At 41.2% G+C, this 27302-nt stretch overlaps 2 protein-coding genes across 29 annotated transcripts in view; one reads left to right on the forward strand and one right to left on the reverse strand.

The window, feature by feature from the left end:
- Window positions 1-17667, forward strand: part of HECTD1 (HECT domain E3 ubiquitin protein ligase 1) — a 100762-nt gene extending 83095 nt beyond the window's left edge. For 10 of the 18 annotated variants that reach the window (XM_070053782.1, XM_002718126.5, XM_070053786.1 and 7 more), the window contains 14 exons: window positions 2515-2737; window positions 4502-4556; window positions 4769-4951; window positions 5364-5571; window positions 5655-5740; window positions 5955-6082; window positions 7207-7408; window positions 10078-10215; window positions 10514-11121; window positions 14014-14092; window positions 14204-14297; window positions 14991-15141; window positions 16459-16603; window positions 16708-17667. In XM_070053782.1, coding sequence (XP_069909883.1) covers window positions 2515-2737; window positions 4502-4556; window positions 4769-4951; window positions 5364-5571; window positions 5655-5740; window positions 5955-6082; window positions 7207-7408; window positions 10078-10215; window positions 10514-11121; window positions 14014-14092; window positions 14204-14297; window positions 14991-15141; window positions 16459-16603; window positions 16708-16845 — 2438 coding nt within the window. In that variant the 3' untranslated portion in view covers window positions 16846-17667. The remainder of the gene's footprint in view (window positions 1-2514; window positions 2738-4501; window positions 4557-4768; window positions 4952-5363; window positions 5572-5654; window positions 5741-5954; window positions 6083-7206; window positions 7409-10077; window positions 10216-10513; window positions 11122-14013; window positions 14093-14203; window positions 14298-14990; window positions 15142-16458; window positions 16604-16707) is intronic. The other 8 variants (XM_070053783.1, XM_070053788.1, XM_008269479.4 and 5 more) reach the window with 1 other exon arrangement.
- A 2972-nt stretch (window positions 17668-20639) lies between these two features.
- Window positions 20640-27302, reverse strand: part of AP4S1 (adaptor related protein complex 4 subunit sigma 1) — a 51186-nt gene continuing 44523 nt past the window's right edge. For all 11 annotated transcript variants that reach the window (XM_070053801.1, XM_070053799.1, XM_070053800.1 and 8 more), the window contains one exon: window positions 20640-21384. In XM_070053801.1, coding sequence (XP_069909902.1) covers window positions 21256-21384 — 129 coding nt within the window. In that variant the 3' untranslated portion in view covers window positions 20640-21255. The remainder of the gene's footprint in view (window positions 21385-27302) is intronic.

Raw genomic sequence — 27302 nt, forward strand, 5'->3', positions numbered from 1 at the left:
CCTCTAGGGGTGAGAGGCAAGAAAGCAGTCTCTCCCTAGGGCTCCCAGAGGAGTAAAGCCCCAAAAGTCCACATTAGATTTCTGACCTCTAGAACTGTACATTTCTATTGTATTGCTGTATTACACCACTTAGTTTATCATAATATTTTACAGTAGCAGTAGAGAAAAAATACATTGGACAAATCACCTGTGTTGTCCTGAATTTCCATTTCTCTTACATGGAGATAATATTAGTCTCTATTCAACAAAATAGTTAAAAAGATTAAGTAAAATATATAAGGTGCTTAACATAGTACCTGATGTTTATCTCAATAAATCTCAGCTATTAAAATCATGTTATCCTTAAAGAAGACTTGAATTGTTAAATGTGACATTATTTTCTAGTTGATAAAAAGGCACTGTGCTAAATATGAAAATGGTCTACTTTGTAGAATTACTTATGTATTTTAAGATTTCTGTATTTGAGAGAGTTACAGAGAGACAGAGAGATCTTCCATCTGCTGGTTCACTCCCTAAATGACCACAGCAGTCAGTGATGCACCATGTTGGAACCAGGAACATGAAACTCCATGCAATTCTCCCATGTGGTGATGGGGCCCAAGTACTCGGGCCTCTTCTTTTTTCTTTTTTTTTTAAATTTATTTATTTATTTATTTATGTGAAAGGCAGAATTACAGAGAGAAGGGAAAATAGAGAGAGAGGTCCATCTTCCATCCACTGATTCACTCCCCCAAATGGCCACAATGGCTGGGGTTGGCAAGGCTGAAACCAGGAGCCTGAAATTCTGTCTGGGTCTCCCATATATACATGCAGGTGCCCAAGGACTTGGGTCATCTCCTGCAGCTTTTCAAACACATTAGTAGGGAGTTGGATTGGAAGCATAGCAGCAGGGATTATCCTGCAGGCGGTTTCTTAACTCGTTGCACCACAATGCCACCCCCTGTAATATAGTGTTTTGTGGGGAGTATGGATATGGGCTGAAACAAGATGTTCCAAGATCTCTTCAAAAAAGAAAAGCCTATGAGTATAAATAGGTCCAAACTTTAATTTTCTTTGGCAATATATTTCATATCTTCTGATATTTTAGCTGCTGGTATTTTATAATAAAGACTTATTAGCTCTACCTCATTTTGTATGCAGAGATGATTGCACAAGGTTAATTTATATTGTCAAAATTTTGAAATGACCTTAGTTATGTTCAATAGTAGGAAAATGAGAATGGTTCAGTTAAGGTGCAGTGGGCTTTCATGCAGTGAATAAAATAATATTTTAGAAGACTATCATGACAGGAAGAACAGATTCATGAGCTGATGAACAGGAATTACCAAATACTTTATAAAATGTATTTGTTTGTATGTGTTTACCTTACAACTCACTGATTCAGTGGAAATAAAAGGTTGACAGGTCATTGGCCCATAGTGGTTTTCTTACGTGTTTTCATATCATATATATGTGTTCAGTTCCAACAGCCTATGTTTCAGTAACATGCATGTAGTTGTTTGGTTTTAAAAAAATGGGTTTGGAAGCAATGACGTGATCAGCCCTTGTCCTGACTGTCGAGAAACAGCTTACTATTTTATTCTTTTTAGTATTTTCTTTTTCTACTTAATACTATTGGTTGAACTCTTTACTTAACACAGAATTGTTCTTAGGTGTTTAAATCCAATTGAAAATTGATCCCTGTTAAAAATAAAAGTAGGAATAGGAGAGGGAGGAGATGTACAGTTCGGCACATGTTCCCTTGGACTTATCTCTGAGGGTGAGGCTAAAAACTTGCCATGGGACTCCGTCCCATTAAGTTGGTAGTACCAATGCCATCTTACTAGTTAAAGTGATCAGTTTAAGTTCATAACTGATCATAAAGATAGGATTAAGTGTTAAAAGGATCACATAAATAGGACCAAGTGTCTGCTAGTAATAATTGATAGAATTAAAAAGGAGAGAACGATCCAATATGGAAGCAGGATACACAGCAGACTCATAGAATGACAAATGCCCTAAACAGCACTCTGGCCTCAGAATCAGTTCTTAATGCATTCAGTTTGGGCTAAAAAGCCCATGAGAGATGTCAGGCAAGGAAAGCCAAGACACTGTGGCAGAAAATGACTTACATGAAAGATCTCTGTGAGTGAGATCCCAGTGGAAAGAAGGGGCCATCAAAGAAGGACATACTTTTCTCTAGAAGGGAGGAGAGAACTTCCACTTTGATTATGGCCCATTCTAAATAATGTTGGAGTTTGTGGACTCAAGAGGCTTCCATAGCCTTGGCAGCTCATGACAAGAGCGCGGGTGATTACTGAATTCATACATAAGAATATCAGTTGTTAAATCAACAACAGGAATCACTGTGCACTTGCTCCCCATGTAGGACCTCTGTCCTTAATGTGTTGTACTATGAGAATTAACGGTAAAACTAGTCTTCAAACAGTAAAACTTTGTGTCTCCTAGTGCAGTTTTCTTCTGAACTGCTTGTTTTAGTATAATTATTTTTTTATCCATCTTCCAAATTTTTAGGAACGCCTCATTCAGAGCTCTTGGAAGAAGTTGAATGTACTCCATCACCTCGGTTAGCCCTCACTTTGAAAGTGACAGGTCTTGGAACAACTCGTGAAGTTGAATTACCACTCACCAATTTCAGATCAACCATCTTTTACTATGTACAAAAATTGCTTCAGTTGTCCTGTAATGGCAATGTGAAATCAGATAAACTAAGGCGTATTTGGGAGCCTACATACACGTAAGATATTTTAACTTAATATTTTAGTAGATATTGTCTTGGTAAATGAACAAAGAAACATTTGTTTCTATTTTGGATTATAGGAAAATAGGAAAGATTTGATTCTTGCCCTGCCAGTTTATTGGAACAATTAAGAACACTGTCATTCTTGATGTAGAAGGTTAAATTCTGGAATTGGAAAAGCCTTCAGAAATAATCTAGGCAAGGGGCTGGCGTTGTGGCATAGTGGGTAAGGCTTCTGCCTGTAACAATGGCATCCCTGTGGGCACTGGTTTGTATTCTGGCTGCTGTACTTCTGATCCAGCTCCTTGCTGAGGGCCAGGGGAAAGTCTCCGAGGATAACGCAAGTGTGTAGGCCCCTGCCACCCATGCTGGAAACCCGGATGAAGTTCCTGGCTCCTGGATTTGGCCTGGCCTAGCTCTGGCTGTTATGGCCATCTGGGGAGTGAACCAGTGGGTGGAAGTTTTCTTTCTCTCTCTCTGTGACTTTCAAAATAAATAAACCTTTAAAAAAATTAATCTAGACTAGCTCCTTATGTAGTAGTCACTGAAAAGATTATCATTTGAAGTAAATTTTTTTATTTATTCTTTATTACAGGGTATATAGTTTAAGCTTTTCTCTTTTTTAATTTATGCATTCAGCAAATAATTATCAGTGGCCTTAGGGAAAATTTACCTTTTTTGCCTTACTTTGACTGATCTATACAACGAAAATAGTTGTGAGGAATCAGTGAATTAATGTATATATAGTGTTTTGTTTTGTTTTTTAATTTTATTTTTATTTTTTATTTATTTTGTCAGGCAGAGTGGTCAGTGAGAAAGAGAGACAGGGAGAAAGGTCTTCCTTTACCATTGGTTCACCCTCCAGTGGCCGCTGCGGCTGGCTGGCGCACTTCTACCGGCGCACCGCGCTGATCTGAAGGCAGGAGCCAGGTGCTTCTCCTGGTCTCCCATGGGGTGCAGGGCCCAAGCACTTGGGCCATCCTCCACTGCATTCCCGGGCCATGGCAGAGAGCTGGCCTGGAAGAAGGGCAACCGGGACAGAATCCGGCGCCCCGACTGGGACTAGAACCGAGTGTGCTGGCGCCACAGGCGGAGGATTAGCCTAGTGAGCTGTGGCGCCGGCCCCTGTATAGTGTTTTTAATACTCTCTAGACTGTAGTTGTTTAATAAGTATCACCTATCAAATTATTATTTGGTAATAATTTAAATAATAAATTTTTATTCTTACTGCAACTTCACTTGTGGTAGTATGTTCTCTTAACATACTGATAATCCAGTGTAAGCTCTTTTGAGATTGAACAGAAGGTGATCATAGTATTCTCCCTCCCTTCCGTTTATTGAAATTTAAGAATTGATCTCACTTGCTTCGTGTGAATGTAAACTGTTCTGACCATTTTTGTTCCTGTTCTTCTTGCCATCTATACACAGAAAAACCTCCTCATTCCACTTTTTAATTGCAGCATATGTGACTGTCAATATACTTGGTGTGTAGTGTTTTTTCATATCTTTAAACTTCTAGATTGATGTGTGCTTTCTTTGCAATAGTGCTAATAAATATATATGCCATAATTTTCAGTAATATGGTTTCTACTACTTTCTCATGTTTATCAAATTAATATTTTTCTTAAAAATTCTCCTTGAATTCAGTGCTTAATGCAAGTGAATGACATCATTCTTTTTTTAAAGAATTATAGCTTTATGGAAATAACCACAGATCACTTGATTTAAGAATTAACTTGAATAATATATCTTCATGTTTAGAATCATGTACAGAGAAATGAAGGATTCTGACAAAGAAAAGGAAAATGGAAAGATGGTAAGTTGTTTTTTAGAAAATGAGTCTTATCCTTGGCTATTTAGAAAAAAAAATAAAAACTAACATTGTTCAGTGTTAGTCATTTTGAGGGAAAAATGACTAACGTGAAATTGTTAAGATTAAGTGCATGATCTTAAAGCTGCCTCACGTAATGCATGTGAAATATCAAACTATAATTGGGAAAGGCCAACATTTGGTTTTCCCTATTGTAGGGTTGCTGGTCTATAGAGCATGTGGAACAGTACCTTGGCACTGATGAATTACCAAAGAATGACTTGATAACCTACCTGCAGAAGAATGCAGACGCCGCTTTCCTACGCCACTGGAAATTAACTGGCACTAATAAAAGTATTAGGAAAAACAGAAATTGTTCTCAGCTCATAGCTGCATATAAGGTATACATTGGCATCAAAACACCATCTTGATTGGGAATGGCTTTGTGCTTAGTTTTGCAGCTTTACAAGCTTTTTTAAGAAGGTTTTTTGGAACATAAAAAACAAGGTTGAATTAACATTGTTAATGTACCATGCTAAAATTTTCAGATATGGCTTCTGGATTTGGACCTCACTATAGAGTTTTAATTATCGCTTATAGTGGTTTTACTTTATCTGGGAATTTTAATGGTCTGGAACACAATGATTATTTTCTTGTATAATACTGGGTTTTCAAATTTTCCAAAGAAGGCAATTCTTTGAAAAATTTCAGCCTTTTCAAAGTTAACAATTATACTATTTTTCAAAGTAGCAATAATATGTTGCTTTTCAAGCATATGTAACTAATGATCAATTTTGCTAATTGTTTCTGCAGGATTTTTGTGAGCATGGAACAAAGTCTGGGTCAAACCAGGGGGCCATTTCTACTCTTCAAAGTAGTGATATTCTTAATTTAACAAAAGAACAGCCTCAGGCCAAAGCAGGCAATGGACAGAACTCTTGTGGAGTCGAAGATGTCCTTCAACTTCTGCGTATTCTGTATATAGTTGCAAGTGACCCTTATTCAAGAATGTCCCAGGAAGGTCTGTAAAAGCCTTATTTAATTTCTAAAGCCTTTTTAAAAGGAAACCAGTTTATATTTTTATTATTTTTGTTAATTTTATAGATGGAGATGAGCAGCCTCAGTTTACTTTCCCACCAGATGAATTCACTAGCAAGAAAATCACAACAAAAATTTTACAGCAGATTGAGGTAATACAATCACATGGATGACTTCTTCCTTCTGTTACTTTTGGATTTTTCACAATATCTCCCTTCTAGTCCTTTCTCTCCCTCCCTTCTAATTTGGTAATTTAGGCCTTACAGTTATTTGTATTCTTTTTTATTACTTTGAAGAATTGAGGCTCTTTTTATTTTTAATAATTACCTTTGAGTGCTTAAGACATTGTTGTTTGTTAATTTGCAGGAACCATTGGCATTGGCAAGTGGGGCTCTGCCCGACTGGTGTGAACAGTTAACTAGCAAGTGTCCTTTTCTAATACCATTTGAAACTAGACAGCTTTATTTCACATGTACAGCATTTGGTGCATCAAGGTAGGAAGTGTATCTTTCTATGTTTTATGGTAATTTTTTATGCTATGTGAATTCATAATGTACACATATACTTCCAAGGCTCATAGAGATAGTATGTTGTGTTCTGTAAAAAAAGATGTCAACGTTTAAAAATTTTGTGTAATTTTGTGTTTTCTGTTGGGCTAGAGTGGATTGTATCAAATGTTTTCACCACCCAACATTTACTATATAGTACCAAGCTGAATGCTTGCAAATTGATTTGGTGTTTGAATATAGCTTGCCTCTAATTACCATTTTTCTCTTCCTGTTAATTAATATACTGTATATTATTCTTAATTTTTTTCTCTGTCATCCTCCACTAGATCAAAGTTTCATGAGCACAGGATTTTCTATTTTGTCTGTCCACTGCCCTAGCTAAAGTGCCTAAACAATATATAGCAAATTATGATGCTCACTATATATTTTGTTGAATAATTGTATATCCACAGTACTCTTTCAAAGTAGGTGTTAAAATGGCTATTTTCTTCCTTGATACTGTTTTTGTACCTTTTGATGCCATTTTACGTATTCATGAGGAGCTTGGACCACTGAGCTTTACTTTTATTTAATTGGTAAAATAAAGAGGGAAAATATAGATTCAGTACTTTCTCACTTTGTGTAAGGTAGATTATAATAAAAGGAGTTTAATTTGTTTTTAGAGAAAAGAAACAAAAATTTCTGCAAAAAAAGTATTGCTGGAGTAGGTATTTTAGCTTAGCAGTTAAGATGTTTGAGTCTTACATTGGAGTACCTGGGTTCAATTCTCAGCTCTGGCTCCTGACTTCAGTTCCATTTTCTGCTAATGCAGACCCTAGGAGGCAACAGATGATGATGGCTCAGAAGTAAGTATGTTCTGCCATCCATGTAGGAGACCTGGATTGAGTTCCTAGCTCCTAGCTTTGGCCTCAGCCCAGCCCGGACTATTGCCAGCATTTGGGAAGTGAACCAGCGGATGGGAGCTTATTCTCTTGCTCTCTGCCTCTCATCACCTGATATGATACTTTTTTTTTTTTTTATTCTTATATGTTTTAATTGTATTGCTAGTTTACTAGTGTATTCGGTTGTTAATGTATGCTTCAGCTACATGAGGTATGTTTCTATTTCAGGGCAATAGTATGGTTACAAAACCGACGTGAAGCCACTGTAGAACGAACAAGAACCACAAGCAGTGTAAGGCGAGATGATCCTGGAGAGTTTAGAGTTGGTCGGCTCAAACATGAGAGAGTGAAGGTTCCACGTGGTGAATCATTGATGGAGTGGGCCGAGAATGTCATGCAGATACATGCAGACCGGAAATCAGTTCTTGAGGTAACCTGATATAAAATGTCTTTTTAGGGAGCACAAATGACACTGAAGCAACCAGCCAAACTGTATCTTCCACTGCATAAAAACTGAGTTAAATGAGAAGAGGCATTTCTCTGTTCTCTATGCAGAGACCTTCTCCTTTGGCAGGACATCGTTTTTTGTTTTGTTTTGTTTTTTAGTTTGTTTGTTTTTTAAAGATTCATTAATTTATTTGAAAGGCAGAGTTGTAGAGAGAGAGAGAGAGATCTGCCATCAGCTGGTTCACTCCCCAGATGGCCGCAGTGGCCAGAGCTGCGCGGATCCAAAGCCAGGAGCCAGGAGCTTCTTCTGGGTCTCCCAACGTAGGAGCAGGGGCCCAAGGAGTTGGGCCATCTTCTGCTGCCTTCCCAGGCCATAGCAGAGGACTTGATGGGAAGAGGAGTAGCCAGGACTTGAACCAGCACCCGTATGGGATGCTGGTGTTATAGGTGCTGCTTTACCTGTTATGCCATAATGCCATTCCCAGGACATCTTTCATAAAAAGATATCAGCCAGTCTCTTCAGGGGTCAGGATCTGTACACTTAATGAGCAACAAAAAAAAAATTTTTCACTCTTGAAATGGCAAAGTCTGTTGTAGTACTGCTACTCATTTCAGAAAGAGATATCTTCCAGTTGCTGGTTTCCTCCCCAGATGTCCACAACAGTCAGGGTTGAGCCAAGCTGAAGTCAGGAGCCCAGAACTTTATCTGGGTCTCTTCCAGGTGGTATGGACCTAAGTACTTGGACCATCATCCATTGCCTCTCAGGCATTGTAGCAGGGAGCTTGATCAGAAGCAGAGTAGGTAGGACTCGAATTGGCACTCTGATATGGTAAGCAGGCACCCTAAGTGGTGGCTTAACTCAGTACACCACAAGGCTCACCCCAGTAGTTGTAATTTTTTTTTAAGATTTTTATTTTTAATTTATTTTAAAGGCAGAGTTACAGAGAGAGAGATCTTCCATCTCTTGGTTTATTCCCCAGATAGCTGCAACAGCCAGGGCTGGGCCAGATCAAAGCCAGGAAACAGGAGTTTTTTCTGGGTCTCCCACGTGGGTGCAGGGACCCAAGCCCTTGGGCCATCCTCTGGTACTTTCCCAAGTGCATTAACAGGGAGCTGGATTGGAAGTGAAGTAGCTGGTACTCGAACCGGTGCCCATATGGCAGTGGCTTAACCTGTTACACCACAGCACTGGCCCCAATAGTTGTATGTTTAAAAGCATATTGTTCTTTATTATTGGTTTGCATAAAGTGTGTTTGGTATTATAACACTGGTCTGTACTGAGAAATGTCAGAACAATAGTATGAAATTCACTGTATTTACTGTAGAGGTGTTATTGTGGGTATTGTTGATTATGTTTGATGTACAAACATCCTGACATGGGAAGCAACAGAAATACTTCTCCCATCACAGATGGGAACCAGCTGGTTTGTATCTTTTGGAACCCAAACAGATCACAACAGGTATGATACATCTCTAGAAGATCTACAAGGTTCATGGTTTTCCCTTTATATGCCAGCTTTGTTTGCCTCCTCTTCTATCCTCATATTCTTGTAACCAGGATAATCTTTGATTTTATTATTACTATTTTTTTTACAATTTGCTTATGTTTTTGTAAGATATTTCAAATAATTTTGGGAATGAGCAGAGATCTTTAAAGTGATTGCATATGATCACAAATATGTGGAAAAGTTTAGGCTTTGGTGTCATAAAGATAAATAAAAATCTGCACACCATCATTTCCTCAAGCAAATAAATGATTTAACCTAAGAATTATTTTATTTATTTGAGAGAGGTCTTCCATTCCGCTGGTTCACTCCCTAGATGACCGCAATGAGCAGAGCTGAGCTGATCCAAAGGCAGGATCTTCTTCCGGGTCTCCTTTGTGGGTGCAGGAGCCCAAGGAGTTGTTCGATCTTCTGCTTTCCTAGGCCATAGCAGAGAACTGGATCAGAAGAAGAGCAGCCGGGACTCAAACCAGCACCTATATGGGATGCCAGCACTGCATGCTGGGACTTTAACCCACTGAGCCACATCGCCGGCCCCTAACCTCTTTATCTGAAATTTGAGTTCCTTTGGTGTAAAAAGGAGACATTTTGCAGGGTTGTTGTGGAAAATAACTAATGTCTGAACAGCTTATCATAGTGCTTAAGTATATAAGAGTGTACAATACATGCACTATTCTCTTTAGAAAAACTAAAAGATACTCATTTTTTTGCTTATAATATAGAGATGTTTAGAAATAAAAAGTGGGGGCCAGTGCTGTAGCATAGCAGGTAAAGCCACCGCCTGTAGTGCCAGCAACCCATGTGGGCACCAGTTTGAGTCCCAGCTGCTCCATTTCTGATCTAGCTCTTTGCTATGGCCTGGAAAAGCTGTAGAAGATGGACCCTGCACCCATGTGGGACACCCAGAAGCAGCTCCTGGCTTCAGACTGGCCCAGCTCCAACTGCTGTGGCCATTTGGGGAGTGGACCAGCAGTTGGAAGATCTCTCTCTGTCTCTCTGACTTTCAAATAATAAATAAATAAAATATATTTTCTTTAAAAAAGTGTGTACTGGATCAGATATGACATTTTTGCAAGAGTTGAATCACTTTTTTAACAAAAACTCTTAAGTTCACTTTTCTTCGTAAATTATTTGTTCTTATTTTAGGTTGAATTTTTAGGAGAAGAAGGAACTGGCTTGGGGCCCACTTTAGAGTTTTATGCTCTGGTAGCAGCAGAATTTCAGAGGACTGACTTGGGAGCTTGGTTGTGTGATGATAACTTTCCAGATGATGAATCTCGTCATGTAAGATTTATGTTTCATTTTGTGATATGAGTTGTGACTCTGCTTTTGGAAAATGTTAAAAAAATAAGTTACACTTTCAAAATATAAACCAGGTTTTCTGGTGCTACTTTCGTTATTCAATAATCTTGATATTTTTTACCAAAAGCTAGTAAGTAAAATTTGTGTATACTTTCAGATAGTTAAATTTATGAAGTTGTTTAATATTTGGATTTTGTTTCTCTTAAATGACAATGAGAAGCTTAGTTTTTGTACCCTTTTGTTTAATTTTTGTTTGCATTTCCCACCTCTAAAAACCTAGGTCGATCTTGGAGGCGGGCTGAAACCTCCTGGCTACTATGTGCAGAGGTCCTGTGGACTCTTCACAGCACCATTTCCACAAGACAGCGATGAGCTTGAAAGGATCACAAAACTCTTTCATTTCCTTGGAATTTTCTTGGCCAAATGCATTCAAGACAATAGACTTGTGGACTTACCTATTTCTAAACCTTTCTTCAAACTTATGTGTATGGGTGACATTAAAAGCAATATAAGTAAATTGATTTATGAGTCACGGGGTGATAGAGACTTACACTGTACTGAGAGTCAGTCTGAAGCTTCGACAGAAGAAGGTCATGATTCACTCTCAGTAGGAAGCTTTGAAGAGGATTCAAAATCAGAATTCATTCTTGATCCACCTAAACCAAAACCTCCAGCTTGGTTTAATGGAATTTTAACTTGGGAAGACTTTGAACTCGTAAACCCACATAGAGCCAGATTTTTAAAAGAAATTAAAGACCTTGCTATTAAGAGGCGCCAAATTTTAAGCAACAAAGGTCTTTCTGAAGATGAGAAGAACACAAAATTACAGGAACTAGTGCTCAAGAATCCATCAGGTTCTGGGCCTCCCCTTAGCATAGAAGACTTAGGGTAAGTTTTATATGTACATTCTTCAGCCTAATGAAATGAACAAGTTCTAAGCTTTTGTTTCTCTGTCTTCACTGATTTGCGCTATGTGAGTCAATAGTTAGCAAAACCAGTAATATACTATATGAAATATTATCAGTTTGACTTTGATTTGTTAACATTACAGAGAAAACAGATTACCAGAATATAGTTTATTATTTATCAAACCTCTGGAAAATTATCTTGATTTATCAAATATGCTAAGTTTGGGGCCAGCACTGTGGTATAGTGGGTACAGCCACCAGCCGTGGTGCCAGCATTCTTCAAGTCCCAGCTGCTCCACTTCTGATCCAGCTCCCTGCTGATGCTCCTGGGAAAGCAGTAGAGGATGGCCTAAGTCCTTGTGCCCCTGAACCCACATGGAAGTCCTGGAAGAAGCTCCTGGCTCCTGTCTCCTGGCTTCAGATCAGCACAGCTCCAGCTGTTGCTGCCATTGGGGAGTGAACCAACAGATGGATGGAAGATCTCTATCTCTCCCTTCTCTCCCTCTCTTTCTTTCTTTTTTTTTTTTTTTTTTGGACAGGCAGAGTGGATAGTGAGAGAGAGAGACAGAGAGAAAGGTCTTCTTTTGCCGTTGGTTCACCCTCCAATGGCCGCCACTGCGGCTGGTGCACTGCGCTGATCCGAAGGCAGGAGCCAGGTGCTTCTCCTGGTCTCCCATGTGGGTGCAGGGCCCAAGCACTTGGGCCATCCTCCACTGCCTTCCCGGGCCACAGCAGAGAGCTGGCCTGGAAGAGGGGCAACCGAGAAAGAATCCGGCGCCCCGACCAGGACTAGAACCTGATGTGCCGGCGCCGCTAGGTGGAGGATTAGCCTATTGAGCCGCGGTGCCGGCATCTCTTTAACTTTCTAACAAATAAACAAGTGTTTAAAAAAATATGGTAAGATTATATGCCTTATAATAAACCCAAAGCCAGTAATGTGTGTGTTTGTTTTTTTTTTTAAGATTTATTTTATTTATTTGAAAGGCAGTTTTAGAGGGAGAGGTAAAGACAGAGTGATCTTCCATCCTCTGGTTCACTCCCTAAATGGCCTCAATGGCTGGAGCTGGGCTGATTTGAAGCCAGGAGCCAGGAGCTGCTTCTGTGCTCCCACATGGGTGAGGGACACAATCACTTGGGCCATCCTCCATTGCTTTTCTAGGCCATTAGCACAGAGCTGGATGGGAAGTGGACTTGAACTGGCACCCATATGGTATGCTGGCACTGCAGTTCAGGGATTTAGCTTGATGTAGCACAGCGCTGGCCCCAGCCAGTAATCAGCTAATATATAAAACCTATTTGGCAAACCTCAAAGATAGTTTGCTTGGTATGTAAATGTTATCCCTAATGGCTATATCGGCTAATTTGCATGCTGTAAATGTTCATTTGTATTCATGTAATTTTCATACCTTTAGTACATCCTCCTGCTTGTAGGCTGACTGCAAGGTTTTCTCTCTTTTTTTTTTTTTTTTTTAAAGATTTATTTATTTATTTATTTATTAGAAAAACGAGAATGAGAAAGAGATCTCAATCTCCCATCCACTGGTTCACTCCCCAAGTGGCCACAACAGCTACAGCTGAGCCAGGCCGAAGCCAAGCCAAAGCCAGGCTGAAACCACAGCCAGGAACTCCAGCCTAGTCTCCCACATGGGTGGCAGTGGCCCAAGTATTAGGGACATCGTCCACTGTTTTGGTTGGCAGGCACATTAGCAAGAAGCTGCCATTGGAAGTGGAACAACTGGGGTTTGAATTGGCTCTCCAGTATGAGATGCTGGTGTCACAAGTGGCAGCTTAATGTACTGCACAATGTCAATTCCTCTTTTTTATGTTTACTAATAAAATGAGGACGTTGTGTTTGATAAATGGTTATACAGTTATATGATACATAATGTTTTAGTCAACAATGGACCACATATACAAGAGTGGTCCCATAAGATTACAGTAGGGCTTAAATATGCCTGTTATGTTATTCCATTTAGATACACAAATACTTAATCATTGTGTTACATTTGCATATAGCAGTATTCAGTCCAGTACATTGTTGTACAGATTGGTAGTCTAGGATCAGTATGCTGTACCATCTAGCCTAGTTGTGTAGTAAGCTATACCATCTGGGTTTGTCTAAGTAGAAATTCCCTAATGAAGCACTTCTCAAAATATCCCTGTTTATTTCTTTTTAAAGATTTATTTATTTACTTGAAAGGCAGCACAACAGATAGAGAGTGAGAGAGAGGCAGCTCTGGGCCAAACTGAAGCCAAGAGCCAAAAACTTCATCCTGGTCTCCTGTGTGGGTGCCAGGGGCCCAATTACTTGGGCCATTTCCCCCTGCCCTTTCTGGGCACATGACCAAGGAGGTGGACCAGAAGTAGAGCAGCCAAGACTCAAACTGGCACTCTTATACAGGATGCTGTCATTACAGTGGCTGCTTAACCCACAACACTGGCCCCCATAGCCCTGTTAAATGACACAGACTTGTGTAATCAAGGTTTGACTTTTTATACACTTTTGTGTATGGAGTGAATAACTTTAGTAGAGAAATAGTTTCTTCTTGATTAAAGTCTTACAAACAGGTCATGCCATAAGTCATGGCAAAAATCTTTAGTTTGTTAATTTTGTGCCATAAGGATAAAGTGAAATAAGGCAAGAGGGTGGTTTCATGCAGTGTCTGCAAAACCAGGCAGGTTTGATCACAGTTGGCTTAGCAGTTTTTGTGTACAAAACTTTGCATTTGAAAAACTCTTATATGTACATTTAAGCTGGTATTATGATTTTGTTGGCGGACAGAGGAGGCTCATGCTTTTGGCCGCACTGTTAGAAAAATAAAAACACCAGTAGTCACTGAATGTCAGTTAATTAATCTTTTTGTCTTCCCAGTTTAAATTTTCAGTTTTGCCCTTCCTCAAGAATATATGGCTTTACAGCTGTGGATCTCAAGCCAAGTGGTGAAGATGAGGTAAAGGTTCTGCTTTTAATATAGTTGTAAATCCTGAAACATCCTCTTAACAAGGTATTACTGAGCTGGTCCTAGATATTAATAATTATCCTGGCAAATTTTCCTTTGCAGATGATTACAATGGATAATGCTGAAGAATATGTGGATTTAATGTTTGACTTTTGCATGCATACGGGTATACAGAAACAGATGGAAGCCTTTAGAGGTAATTTGAAAGAATCTTCAGTGTAATCTCTCTCATTTTACTTTGAGACAATTGAAATTAAGGTCAAGAATTGTTGGAAATCTTAGAATTTTCCCTCTAGTTTTTTGTCCTCCTGTTGGTTAGGTGTTGTAACCTAGACAGGGTAAACATTCTCAAGCTATAGTATACCCTCAGCTTGTTTTCTGGAGTAATGGGGATCCATTACTTTTGGCCCTTGTGCCTTCATAAGGTTGTATACATTCTGCATTATGCAATTAAGGATGAATTGAATCATGAAAGAACCTAAGTTCTTCAGGTGAAAATGGGAGTAAAGTATATTAGACTGCAAATCGCTTTTGAAAATGGAAACACAGCTTTTGCTATCTTGTATGATACCATGCTGGTAAACTCTAGGTTGGGTAGCTAGAAGAATTTGGCTACAGACAATAGTAATATGGTCTGAATATTCTCTCTTTACATAGTATATGATCTAAATATTCTCTCTTTACATTTGTGATATGAAACAACTTTCTGAACATAAAACCCTAGCACTTTTTATTTAGAGCTATTTATTCTTATTCAAACATTTGTGAGGTTTTTTGTTTTTTTTCTGTCCATTTAGTACATAATGGATGTTTTGATTTGAATTTTGGTATTTTTTTAATCATAACTGAGAAACTGAGTTGTATGTTTTACTGTGTATGTATTTTGTAGATGGGTTTAATAAAGTTTTTCCAATGGAGAAATTAAGTTCCTTCAGCCATGAAGAAGTCCAGATGATTCTCTGTGGAAACCAGTCACCATCCTGGGCAGCAGAGGATATTATCAATTACACTGAGCCGAAGCTGGGCTATACACGTGACAGGTATGTGATCATATTTTCTGAGATCAGCAAAATTGTTTATATCCCAAAATCAAATGACAGATTCATGTAAGAACTTTAACTGTTAATGAACTACTCATAAGGCAAATGAGAAAGCAGTGAAGTCTCATGATTATCAAAGTGCATATTCATTGATGAGATTGAGCATACACCAAAAGACAATTGAATTGTACTTGATTTTAAGGTTCTTTTACTCATTTACCTGTTAATTGTTCATTGCTTTTAAATTGTGTACATGGTAAACCCTTAGGCTGTGTTATACTGTGCTTATATTAAAATAAGCTTAGTACTAAACAGTCATGAGAATGCAAATTATATACATAGCTTACAGAATTTTCACAAAATGAACATACCTCTATAGTTGGTATCCAGAATAAGGAACAACTTCAAAGATCCCCTTCCTTTTCTGGTATTTGAATCAATATCCATTGATTACTTTTGCTTGCTTTTGAATGTTAATAAATTAAACCATGTGGTCTGTGTTCTTCATGATCTGGATTCTTTTGCTTAATATTTGATTATGACACTCATCCATGTGTGGCAAGTAGTAGTAGTTCATTTCAGTGACACGTGGTATGTCATCACACAAATTTATCACAAGGCAACTGATCATTTTAATGGAAGGAAAATGGATTATTTCAAGTTCCCTTTGGTAAATTTAGCCTTATTGGAGTTAATTATATAAGCACATCTGAGCTTTTCTGATTTGCTGACTGTTGCATAATATATGATCCCAAAACTCCACCACTGTTTGAGTATTTACCATTTATAAGTGCACAGCAGTATTTGGGGGGCTGTCTTTGAGAGATTCTTTTTAAGAACAAAAGATTTATTTGAAAGGCAGAGTTACAGAGAGAGGGGAGGACAACTCTTCCATCCACTGATGTACTCCCAAAATAGCTGCAAAAGTCATGGCTTAGCCATGCCAACGCAGGAACCTGGAACTCCGTCTACGTGTCCTACCTGAGTGGCAGGAACCCAAGTACTTGGGCAGTCCTCCTCTGGCTTCCCAGGCACATTAGCAGGGAGCTAGATTAGAAGTGTAGGAGCCAGTTCTCAAACCAGAGCTCCTACAGGATGCCCGCATCACAGGCTGCACCACAAGGCTGGCATAAAGAGATTTTTAAGGTAACTTACATTAGCCTATTTATTACTTACCCAGTAGTCTCTCCATGTATGTTCCCCTAACTTGGGAGTATTATTTTCAGAGAGGAAGTATTACTGGCTTACAGAGCAGTGATAGTGTTTTTCTTTTAAACCTGCTGTCAAATCAAGAAAACTATCCCGTTGTTCTTCCAGCCCTGGTTTCCTCAGGTTTGTGAGGGTTCTGTGTGGCATGTCTTCAGATGAAAGGAAAGCATTCCTGCAGTTTACCACAGGTTGTTCAACTCTGCCCCCCGGTGGACTGGCTAACCTGCATCCCAGGCTCACAGTTGTACGCAAGGTACAGACTCTCGCTAATGGAGACTTTGAATGGAATGTGGTTACTTGAGGGTCGAAGGAAATAATAAACTTGGATCTTCTGTTCTTTTCACCTTGTTTCCGTAGGTTGATGCTACTGATGCAAGCTATCCGTCAGTAAATACATGTGTGCATTATCTTAAGTTGCCTGAATATTCTTCCGAGGAGATCATGAGGGAACGCTTACTAGCTGCTACAATGGAGAAAGGCTTTCATCTCAATTGAGCTTTGAAGTGCAATGGGCGACATCAGAAACTTTTAAAATACTAGTGAAGCCTCTTGTGTTTGTGTGCAGAGAAGTGTATGATCCTCCACGCTAATGATACTTGCCTTTTTCCACCATTAAGGCTTTAAGAACATGTGGAATAAGTTTGTTAGCTGCTAATGACAAAACAAATCCCTTAACTCCCCAGCCAGCAAGCATATAGCACAGAACACTGTGTTGCTTTCCAAGGGCTTACGTGACTGGAATAAGGTGGTCCGACGTGACTGTTCCAAAGAGCAGCTCCTCAGATCTTCAGTGTTCACTGGGAAATTTCTAACAGTGTATTTGTGTCAAGTTTGTCATTTCATACTCCAAACACTACAGTTGACATCACTGATACCTGTTTTGCTGGCTTTTAAGCTACTTGGTCAAAAATTCTTCCTTAAAACATAGAGGGTTATTGAGCATCTCAAGCTTTTTCTTTTCCTTTTAATGATGCCTGCACTATCAGAATATTCTAGTGTTCTCTCTTTTGTTTGGCATATAATCATGCACAACCTTTTTATTTCTTTGAGGTGGGAGTACATTTTTATTTCCTAAATGCCATACTATAAAGATCAAATTCTTAAGTGTGTTTGTGCAGCTTGAAAATAAAGGTATATTAAGGGGCGGGGGTGGGAAACACTGGTCTAGGTGCAAGGCACACTTAAAGCGAGTTTTACTTTGGGTTGTATTTTCTTTGTATATTATAAACATTTATTTAACTTGTTGCAGTTTGAAGTAAAAAAATTTCCAAAATGTATGCTCAACAATAATCATTAAAATGTTTGCAGCGTACAAAACTGTGTCATGTGACTATTTGACTGCAGTCATCAGACCTAAGAGCTTAAGCAGACACTTGTCATTTTGAATCATTCAAATTTAGTTTTCTAAAATCACTACATGAAGAAGTATATTTTTCTATAGTAAATAAATAGTATTCTACCTGAAATTGGAAGCCTCAGACTTAACTGTGATCCAGCTATGAGCTCTATCTTTAAGGTGGTCTTGAGTTAGAAATGACCAGTTATTTGTAACTTTTTAGCAGACTGCTGCTTACCATTTTTTTCTGCAGGGATGTGTTAAGTCTGAAGTCTAAGAGTGATTTTTAAATATTGTGTTAGTGTGAAACGAAACTACTGGGATACTGCTATCTCCTGGTTTTGAAGAAGGACTGTATTTCCATTTTTGAATTCCTGTTATTACCACATCTGTGCATATAGGAGAAAGAAATTGTTACTAGGACTAATTTGTCCAATTGGCTTTTTTTAAGGATCCAGAAGCATGTTGAAATTACCCAATACTTACCCATGTAAAAGGCACATTCCCTCTCCGTGGTAGGAGCGATGTCTCCCACTGTGGTCGATGACTTGAGTAGTTATCTCAGTCGTGGGGGAGTGGTTGCAGGGCCCCCTCTGGATGGATGCCTAAGTCCTGTATGTAAAATGCTGTAGTATCTGCTTACAGTCTATGCACATCCTCCCAAATACTTGATTAAATCATCTCTAGGTTGCTTATAATCCCTAATACAACATAAGTGTTGTATTACCGAGGAAGTAATGACAAGGAAAAAAGTCTCTACATGTTAAGAGTAAGGGCAGTTTTTTTCTTCAAATAATTTTTGTCCATAGTTGGTACTTGAAGATACAGATGACTGACTGAATTATTTGTATTTGCTGCATGAGAATGTTGTGATTGTATAATCAGAGGCAGCATTTAAATTCTTTACCTTATTGTCAGCTTCACAGTTCTCTGTGAGAATAAAAATTAAAATAAACCATAAAAGCAATATTTAAATGTATGACCTATGTTTCAATCCAAAAAATAGTGGTGGTGGTGGTGGTGGTGGTTCTGATAAAGTCATGAATACACAAGGAAAACTATATATTAATGTTAGAATTAAAATCCAGTTTAGGTGCTGGCATTGTGGCACAGCAAGTTAACCTGCTGCTTGCAATACCTGCATCCCATTTTGGAGTGCAGGTTTGAGTTCTGGCTGCTCTGCTAAAGTGCCTGGGAAAGAAGTAGAGGATGGCCCAAGACCTTGGGCCCCTGCCACCCACGTAGAAGCCCAGGATGGAGTTCATGGCCCCAGGCTTCAACTTGGCCCAGTCCTAGCCATTGTGGCCATTTGAGGAGTAAACCAGTGGATCAAGATATTCTCTCTCTCTCTCTCTCTCTCTCTCTTTTTCTCTCTTTCCCCCCTCCCTCTCCCTCCCTCTCTGCCTCTCTTTTAAATAAATAAATCGATTTAAAATTTTTTTAAAAATTCAGTTTATGTGTTTAGTGTTGCCATTATTTAAGCCTCTCAGATGTCTGACAGTAGTCAGCTTTAACCAAGACTAGCCTAACACAGAGGCTGGCCAACTATGGCTGCCTGTTTTTGTATCATGCATAAGCTAAGCATGGTTTTAAATAATTTAAAATTTTTTTCAAAAATATGAAAATTATATGAAATTTAAATTTCAGCATCCATGGGTAAAGTCTGATTAGAACACAGCCATGCTCATCCATTTACATGCTATTTATGATTGCTTCCACAGTACAATGGCAGGATTGAATTGTCAGCAGAGACTGTATGTCTCACAAATACTTGGGATCTGGCATTTTACAAAAAAAGTTTGCTGAGCTCTGGTCTAGCAAATTGCAGTAGCTGTAATTTGATCTGTCTTATAAAATTATTAGCTTTGAAATGTTAGGAGTATTTCTCAGAAGCAGCCCAAAAACAAGGCAAGGCTGACCAACCCAAGACAGACCTCTTGAGTATGAAAAAAATTGCTGAAGTGAGATGATGACAGCTTGCATGCACAGTCACGTGACAGTTCACTCCGTATGAGTCAAATATTGGGGGTCTCCAAATATACTGTCAAGTGTTTTAGTGTTTTTTCCTGTGATACCTACTGTTTTTTTAAAGTTCTCTCAAGGTACTAAAATCTGTGCCAAGATGTAATTCAACTACTATTTTGGTGTGACCCCAAAATTAATTTTGTTCACTCCCTAGCTACTTCTGGTGTACCAGTTTTAACAGTTACCTGAATGTGCTACTGATTAAATGCTGTCAACTAGGACAGTGTTTTCCAACCAGTGTGTTTCCAAAAGACCTCCAAAGTACTTTGATCTACACTGGGCTTTCCCTAGACCCTGACTACTTAGCACAAAAGTGGATTTATACACACATACCACTTACTTTCCACTTCAGAAGCCTTGCTTCTGCCTTCTAGAATGTGTCAGACCTGCTCAAGTTTGGTTTTGTAATCCACTACTGACCAACAAAAGAAAGTCACCCACCCCCAACACAGCACACACACACACAAGAGGAAAAAACACCATGGTACTGAAGAGTCAGTTCCTAGTCCACTTACATTCTCTTGGAGGACACTGTTGCAGTTGAAAGAACTCTTGGGACACTCCATAGATGGCAGATGTCTTAATGTGACATTATCTCTCTTTCCTTCTTTCTAACTGTCCTCCAACCCTTGGTTGCAAGATAGGTGCTGTTATACCAAGACTGTGCTGTGATCCTGCTGAGTGAACAGCAGAAACATCCGGAAAGCTTTCAGGGAGCAGGGCACTGCTCTTCTGCAGTGAGCTGGTGGGTGGTTTGCTTCAGGTCATTTCAGGAGGTGTTAAAAGAGTAAGGGTCAGGATGGACAGGATTCCTTTCATGCCAACCTGAACATAGATAATTTTTATTTCTAAACTTCAGGCTGAATTAAATGTCGTGAACAAATTTACTTATAAGGTTTAGCCTTTAAAATGTTATAAAAAAGGATACTTTTAAGGACTTAATGTTTATTATTTGAGAGCAACATCCTCTATAGAGTTAATTACATGCTGGCATTACAATTGCTAAGTGCCCTTAAAATAGGTACCAAAGGCTTTTAGAAACTGGAAAGTAAAATTTCACTCTTAAGTCTTCATTAGGTACTTGTTATAGTAAAGCCTTTTGAGAGTTTTACTAAGACTTTATTGAGGAAAATCATTGAGAAACAATGTTATTCAAAGTGCCTTGTGTGTTTAAATCAATTTCTGAAATTGATCCACAACTGCTATACTTTCTTCCTATGTGCCTGCTCATCCTGAATTTAATTGGCAAAAAGAAGCAGAGACCAAATAGGATTCCTTAGGTACTCAACAAAATTTAAAGAAGCCGGGGAAGTGCGCTTACAGTTAGAAAAGAACAGTCTCTCAATTTAGAGAAAATTTTTACATACTTTAAAATACAGTTTTGTTTTCCACTAAGGAACTGTGGAACACTCCTATTTATAGAGCCTTTGGAAGAATACCCCATTTTGTAGTGTGTGGTCTGGCAGATTTCTTTTGGGCCACAGATGCTGAGATGTGTTCCATGGTGTTCATACTTCTTCCATAAATCCAGCAGAGCCTTCCGTTCAGCTTTCGGACATCTTATCAAGAATTAGTAGAGGGGCAAGAATTCTTGTACGATTAGTTTCCACAATGCAGCCATTTAACACCATCTCATCCAGAATGATGTGTACTTTATCCAAATTAAACATTATCTAGGGTCATATTAAGGAAAATCAATTTTACAGTTAGGAAAAATGCTAACATGCAGTAAACAACTTCTGGGTTAGCACAGAATTTTCTTTTTAAGCAGGTGTTCTGTATAGAATTCTTGACATTAAGTTAAAAATTGGTATCCTTGTTTAGAAATTCCTTCCTTCCTATACACATACAATCTACTTTGATTTTAGTTTTAACATGATGAGCAGGCATAGAAATGAAACAGCTATATTTTCAGGAAAGGGGAGAAGGGAGTCTTTAAAGAACTGGAGAACAAAGAAAGTGCCATTTAGCAAGAGAGTGACCCAACCTCGAGGACAATAGCGTTTGACCTAGTGTCCCACATCAGAGTCCTGGGTTTACTGTCCAGCTCTGGACTCAGCTTCCTGTCAGTGCAGGCCCTGGGAGGCAGCCTAGAGGCTTCTTGATTGGATTCCTGCCACCCACATGGGAGACCCAGATTGAGTTCCTGGCTGGCTTCAGCCCCAGCCTGGAGCTGTTAGAGGAATGTGAGGGGTAAGGCAACAGATGGGAGCTCATGTGCCCTCAAGCTTGCTTTCTCCCTGCCACCAGCCTGTCAAATAAAAATTATAAAAATATTCAAAAATAAATGAAGAAAACAAGGCCTGCTGAGTCAATACCCAACTAAATAAAAATTTCAAGAGTACCTCTTACAAATGGACAGCTCTAAAAATTCATTTGCAAGTTAGGGAAAGCCACTTTTCTGCTATTCTTACTAGAAAATCAGTAGAGGGCATGAGGAGGAGAAGAAACTATTGTTAGACTATGATGCCTAGCAAACTAGAGCAAATGCTTCCCTCAAGAACCCCTTCGTTTTACCATTGAACTTTTGTGAAAGGAGAAGGGGAACTGGAATGAAATGACAGCAGTTGATTTTTTTTTCCCCCAAAGATTCATTCATTCACTTGAAAGGCAGAACGGCAAAAAGAGAGAAGGAGAGACAGAGTCTTCCATCCACTGGTTCATTCCCCAAATGGTCTCAATGACTGAGGCTGCCTGGACCAGGCTGGAGCCAGGAGCCAGGAGCTTCCTTTAGGTCTCCCAGGGGCACTACCAGGGAGCTGGATCAGAAGTGGGGCAGCTGGGAAATGAACCGGCGCCCACATGGGATGTTGGCATCAAAGGCCACGGCTTTAACCCATTGTGCCATAGTGCTGCCCCCTAGTTGAATATTTAAATTCTACATTTTAATATTGGAAGTTTCCTTCTGAATGTGCAGAGCTTGAGTCCTGGTCTATCTGACAAAATGGCTATTGAGATTCTTTTCAAATGGGACAAGCTTCACTCAGCAAATAGGTGTCTAAATGTACTAAGGGCGTTCATGATGAGTGACTATAAAATAATTGTTATCACCTGATTTTTCCTCCCAACAATTCCAGGTACTCCAAAGTCTGTATTTGCTTAGTGACGTGCATGTATAGAGACTGGGACAACCTGTGAGTGACTTTTAAGTTTCCATCAGGCTCTGCGTTAACATCTCATTAAGCGCTGTGCAAACGGTCCTGCAGCAGAAGAAACTGTTTTTGCAGGGGCCAATGGGAACTGTCCTCAAGTGACCCAGAAACGAAAAGCTTTAATCTAACATACCTATTAATAATGGCTCTCAATTATACAGATGATTGCCTTGTCCCATGGCCAAACTGGAACTGGAGTGAATGCTAGGCCCTGGACTCAAACCAGAAGCCAGAGAACCTAGAGCTGAGACCAAGTGGCAGGGCAGCCAGGCTCACAGGAGCACAGGTGGCTGCGGGAACAGTGATCTGCAGAGCCCCTCCTGTCGTGTTCTCCACGGGCAGGGAAAGCCTTACTGCCGTCGGAAACGTCGACTCCTCTAGGAAGAAAGCTAACTTTTGTCTGTGAATTGGTTCAGGGACCAAGGCGCTCTGAGGACTGCTCCATCTGGCAAGTAGACAATCTGAGGTTCAGATGTCCCTTTGAGCAGCTGCACGATTGTTCTGAAATTCAGATCAGAATTTACTGCTGAATCATATCAACCACAGACATCCCCATCGCAAGGGCAAGTTCCCCCAGCATGTCCGAATTCCCCAGCGTCCCGGAAACATGAGTTGCCCAGTGAGGTCATTCTGTACCCTGGGCGTGTGACTGCTTGCATCTGTGTATCTGGCTCAAACCCTAATAATCGTGCAGCTCTCTGGCACTATTTGGGGAAACCACAGGCAACATCCAGGATGAGACAAAGACCTAAAAGCAGATTTCCATGAAAGCAATCATGGAACCCCTTTGAAATAAGAGTCTAGCTGTTCACAGCTTGATTTGGTTTTGGGGCAACTTGGGCACACTTGGTGAAGCCACGAGTAATGGCATTTGGGACATATGCCAGGTGAACAGGGACCAAAAATACACCTTAACATGCCAAGCCTCATGCCACGAAAGGCAAACACTTCAGCCTGATGCTTGGAACAGGAGGAAGCAAGAAAGGCCCGGATGGTGGGTCTGTTAAGGCAGTGAGCTGAGAAATGGCTACTTGAAAGGGGCTCTCCTTCAGCTACATTGAACTCGACTGACTGCGAAAGATCTTTAGTGCAAGCTGTTGGCCCTCCTATGACTTTATAGTCAGGAACTAGCAAGAACCTCCCAAACAGCAGAGCCCTGCTTTCTCTCAACCTTGAAACCGGAGAGCCTTTCTGAATTTCCACGTAATGTAGTTTGGAGCTGAACTTCAAAAAGCCCCTGGAATGGTAGTGCTACCTGAAAGCAATTTTTTTTTTAAGTGATTTAAATATTTATGAGTTGTGCATTGAAAATCTGACCTCTAGATTTTAAAACACTTTCCAATGCAGTATTTTAACACCACTCTGGTAGTCTAGTTATCCTGTAATCCAAGAAACATGGGGCAGCACAGTTAAAATGAAATCTTAAAATAATTCCAGAGCAAAGCTCAGTCCAGAAAATAAAATCTCTAACTCCAGACTTTTGTCAGATCTGTTGGCTTCTCATTTTAAAAAGATTCTAGGTAGCATTGTAGCACTGTGGGTAAAGCCATTGCCTGTGATGCTGCCATCCCATATGGGCACCGTTGTGAGTCCCAGCTGCTGCACTTCTGATCCAGCTCCCTGCTAGAGTGCCTGGGAAAACAGTGGAAGATGGCCCAAGTGTTTGGACCCCTGCACCCATGTGGGAGACCTGGAAGAAGTTCCTGGCTCCTGGCTTCGGATCGGCCCAGCTTCAGCCATTACGGCCATTTGGGGAGTGAACCAGTGGACTGAAGATCTGTGTGATTTCTGCCTTTTCTCTGTGTAACTCTGCCTTTCAAATAAATAAACAAATCTTTTAAGAAAAAAAAAAGACACACGTGTTAAGGAAATGATGAGTGGCTAAGGCTAGTGGCAACAAAGGTGTCTGCGACAGTGACACCCCTTTTCCAGGGGGGACAGCAGACTCCAGGGGACTGCTCACGCCTCAGACGCAGCACTGGCTGGGGAAGGTCCTGGTCCCCCGTCCCTCAGGACCCACACTTCCCAGAGATGCCCGCCCACACACATCCCCTCAAGCCAGGAGCCAACGCTCACTCCCTTGCAGCCCGGCTGCCAATTTACATGGTTCCCAGACAAACAAGTGATATGTGGATATGTTCCCTGAACAAGGCACCCACAGGTTCCCCCCTCAGCGGTTTTCCTCCTTTCTGACTCCCCGAATGATGGGTGACTAGCTCAAAGTACTTCTGTCACTCATGAAAAAGCTCTCACAGCAGCGAGACACCGCACCCAGAGGCACTGCAGAAATGTGTCGCCAGCAGCTGAGTGCCTGCTACTTGCACGATTGCTCTAAGGTGTGTCCAGTGCAGTCGACCTAATGTCTGACCCTGGCAGCCGCGGGACCAGAGCCTGCGGTGCCTCCCGGGAACTGTGGACTGGGACACGCCCCAGCACCGCTCAGGGGCCTTGTCCTCTTCCTCTAAAAAGCGAGGTCTGAACCTGCTAATTGGGTTTCTTCCGCCTCCACAGTAGTCTGCCCCCAAGACTATATGTTAACCTCCCGGGAGTGGGGAGTGGCTTATGCTGCTGGTGAAACCCAGCCATTCCTGCCCCCTCACACCTCAGAGGAGACCTTTTTGTAATGACGTCACTAACGATCTCTGTAACTTTCTGAGAAACCATGCAGAAAAATTTCAACTCGGTTAGGTCTGCCTCTTCAGTGCTGCGCTCCCCCCCCCCGCCCCCCCGCCCAGGTCCCACCCTCGAAATCTTTGTTCTTCTGTAGTTTACCTCAGGCTGAAACTGCCTGCGACTGGGAGAAGCCCTAGTCTTGTTTATGGGCCTCTGAGAAAGATTTGGGATTTAGCAGGTAATGAAGGAACCGGAGGTAGGGGACTCTTGGTGGCTCGGGGTCCGGACCTGGGCCTGACTGCAAATTAGTGGGCTAACGAGTGTCACCTGCATGCTGTCACCCTCCAGGGAGCCCCTTTCTCCTGCCCACCCTCGGCTGCAACAGCACCCATGAATCCATGTTGTCGCATCACCCACATGCATTTTAGGGTTCCAGAATCAATCACTCAGGCTTTCAAGCATTTATAAAATAAAAACATGAAGGTACAGGGGGTGAAGCCATTGCCTGCAATGCCAGCATCCTGTATGAGTGCCAGTTTGAGTTCCAGTCACTTCACTCCCGATCCAGCTCCCTGCTCGTGTGCCTGGGAAAGCACCAGAGGACGGCCCAAGTGCTTGAGCCCATCACCCACGTGGGAGGTCTGGACGGAACTCTTGGCTCCTGGCTTCGGCCTGGCCCAGCCCTGGCCATTATGGCCATTCGTGGAGTGAACCAGCAGATGGAAGCTCGCTCTCTCTCTCTCTCCCTCCCTCCCTCTCTCTCTGTAACTATGCCTTTCAAATAAATAAATACTGAAAAAATAAAGACAGGAATGTTCTAGAGATGTTTTTAAATGCAGAAAAAACCATTCTGGATTCCAGGACTAAACTCGAAATACGCGTGGGGAGACCACAAGGGCAAACGGGGGCTGTAGTCTGCTTCCTGCTTCTCTTCCCTTTATGCACGTGGGGCACCCCAGCCACCAAAGCCACCTGCCTGTCATTCCTGCTGCCAGGCCTCAGTGGGAGTGGCTGAGGGGCCTGCCCAGGCCCTCACAGCAGGCTCTGGGATGTCTGAGGCCTGTGAGTTCTGAGCGCCCAGGAAGTGGATGAGGAGTGCCCGCCGGCTCCAGCCTGGTGTCCTGGTCCCAAGGACTGGGAGGTTGTTGCCAAAGCAGAGCCAGAGCGGGGGCCCCTCACGGACAGGGCCCAGGGTTATCCGGGTCTAACGGCGGCAGCATGGCTGCCACAATGAACCAAGTCTTAAGGCTTGTTAAAAGGCCCCGCACCGAAAAGGGATTTCTGGCCCTCGGCCCCTGCAGTAATGATGCGCGCGGAACTGAGGACCGGGTCCATTGCCCACACAGTGCTGCTCCCTGGTGCCATCCTCTGAACGAGGAACTCTAGAGAATAGCAGGCCTGCTGTGGCTCCCGTGGCAGAGCCCGCTTCCGGAAGCTCATCGCTTGGTTCCAAAAATAACCACCTTCGTGGAATGTGGAGTCTTAAGTCTACCAGGATGCGGGATGCGGCAAATTTGGCCTTGGGAGAGACCTCGGGCAACACCTGAGCCCACTGCCGGGGTCGGGGGCTGTGCAGAGTGTACTGGAGCTTGCCCACAGCATGAGGCTGATTTAGGTCAGTGGCGTGCTGGGCCCCCAGGGGGAAGCCTGCCCCACCTCCGGCTGCACCAGAGGGTTTCCACTTACTGGAAGGGTTTCAACAAGCCGGGACGGCTGTCCTGATTTCTGGTGCTTAGGTCATTTCTGCTTCAAATCCCATCTGTCTTGCTCTGTGATGGTACCCTGAGTGCAAGTAGAACAAGTCCACAACAGGGCGTGATGTAAAT

Source organism: Oryctolagus cuniculus, chromosome 12 (genome assembly GCF_964237555.1).
Source record: "Oryctolagus cuniculus chromosome 12, mOryCun1.1, whole genome shotgun sequence".
Classification (NCBI taxonomy): domain Eukaryota; kingdom Metazoa; phylum Chordata; class Mammalia; order Lagomorpha; family Leporidae; genus Oryctolagus; species Oryctolagus cuniculus.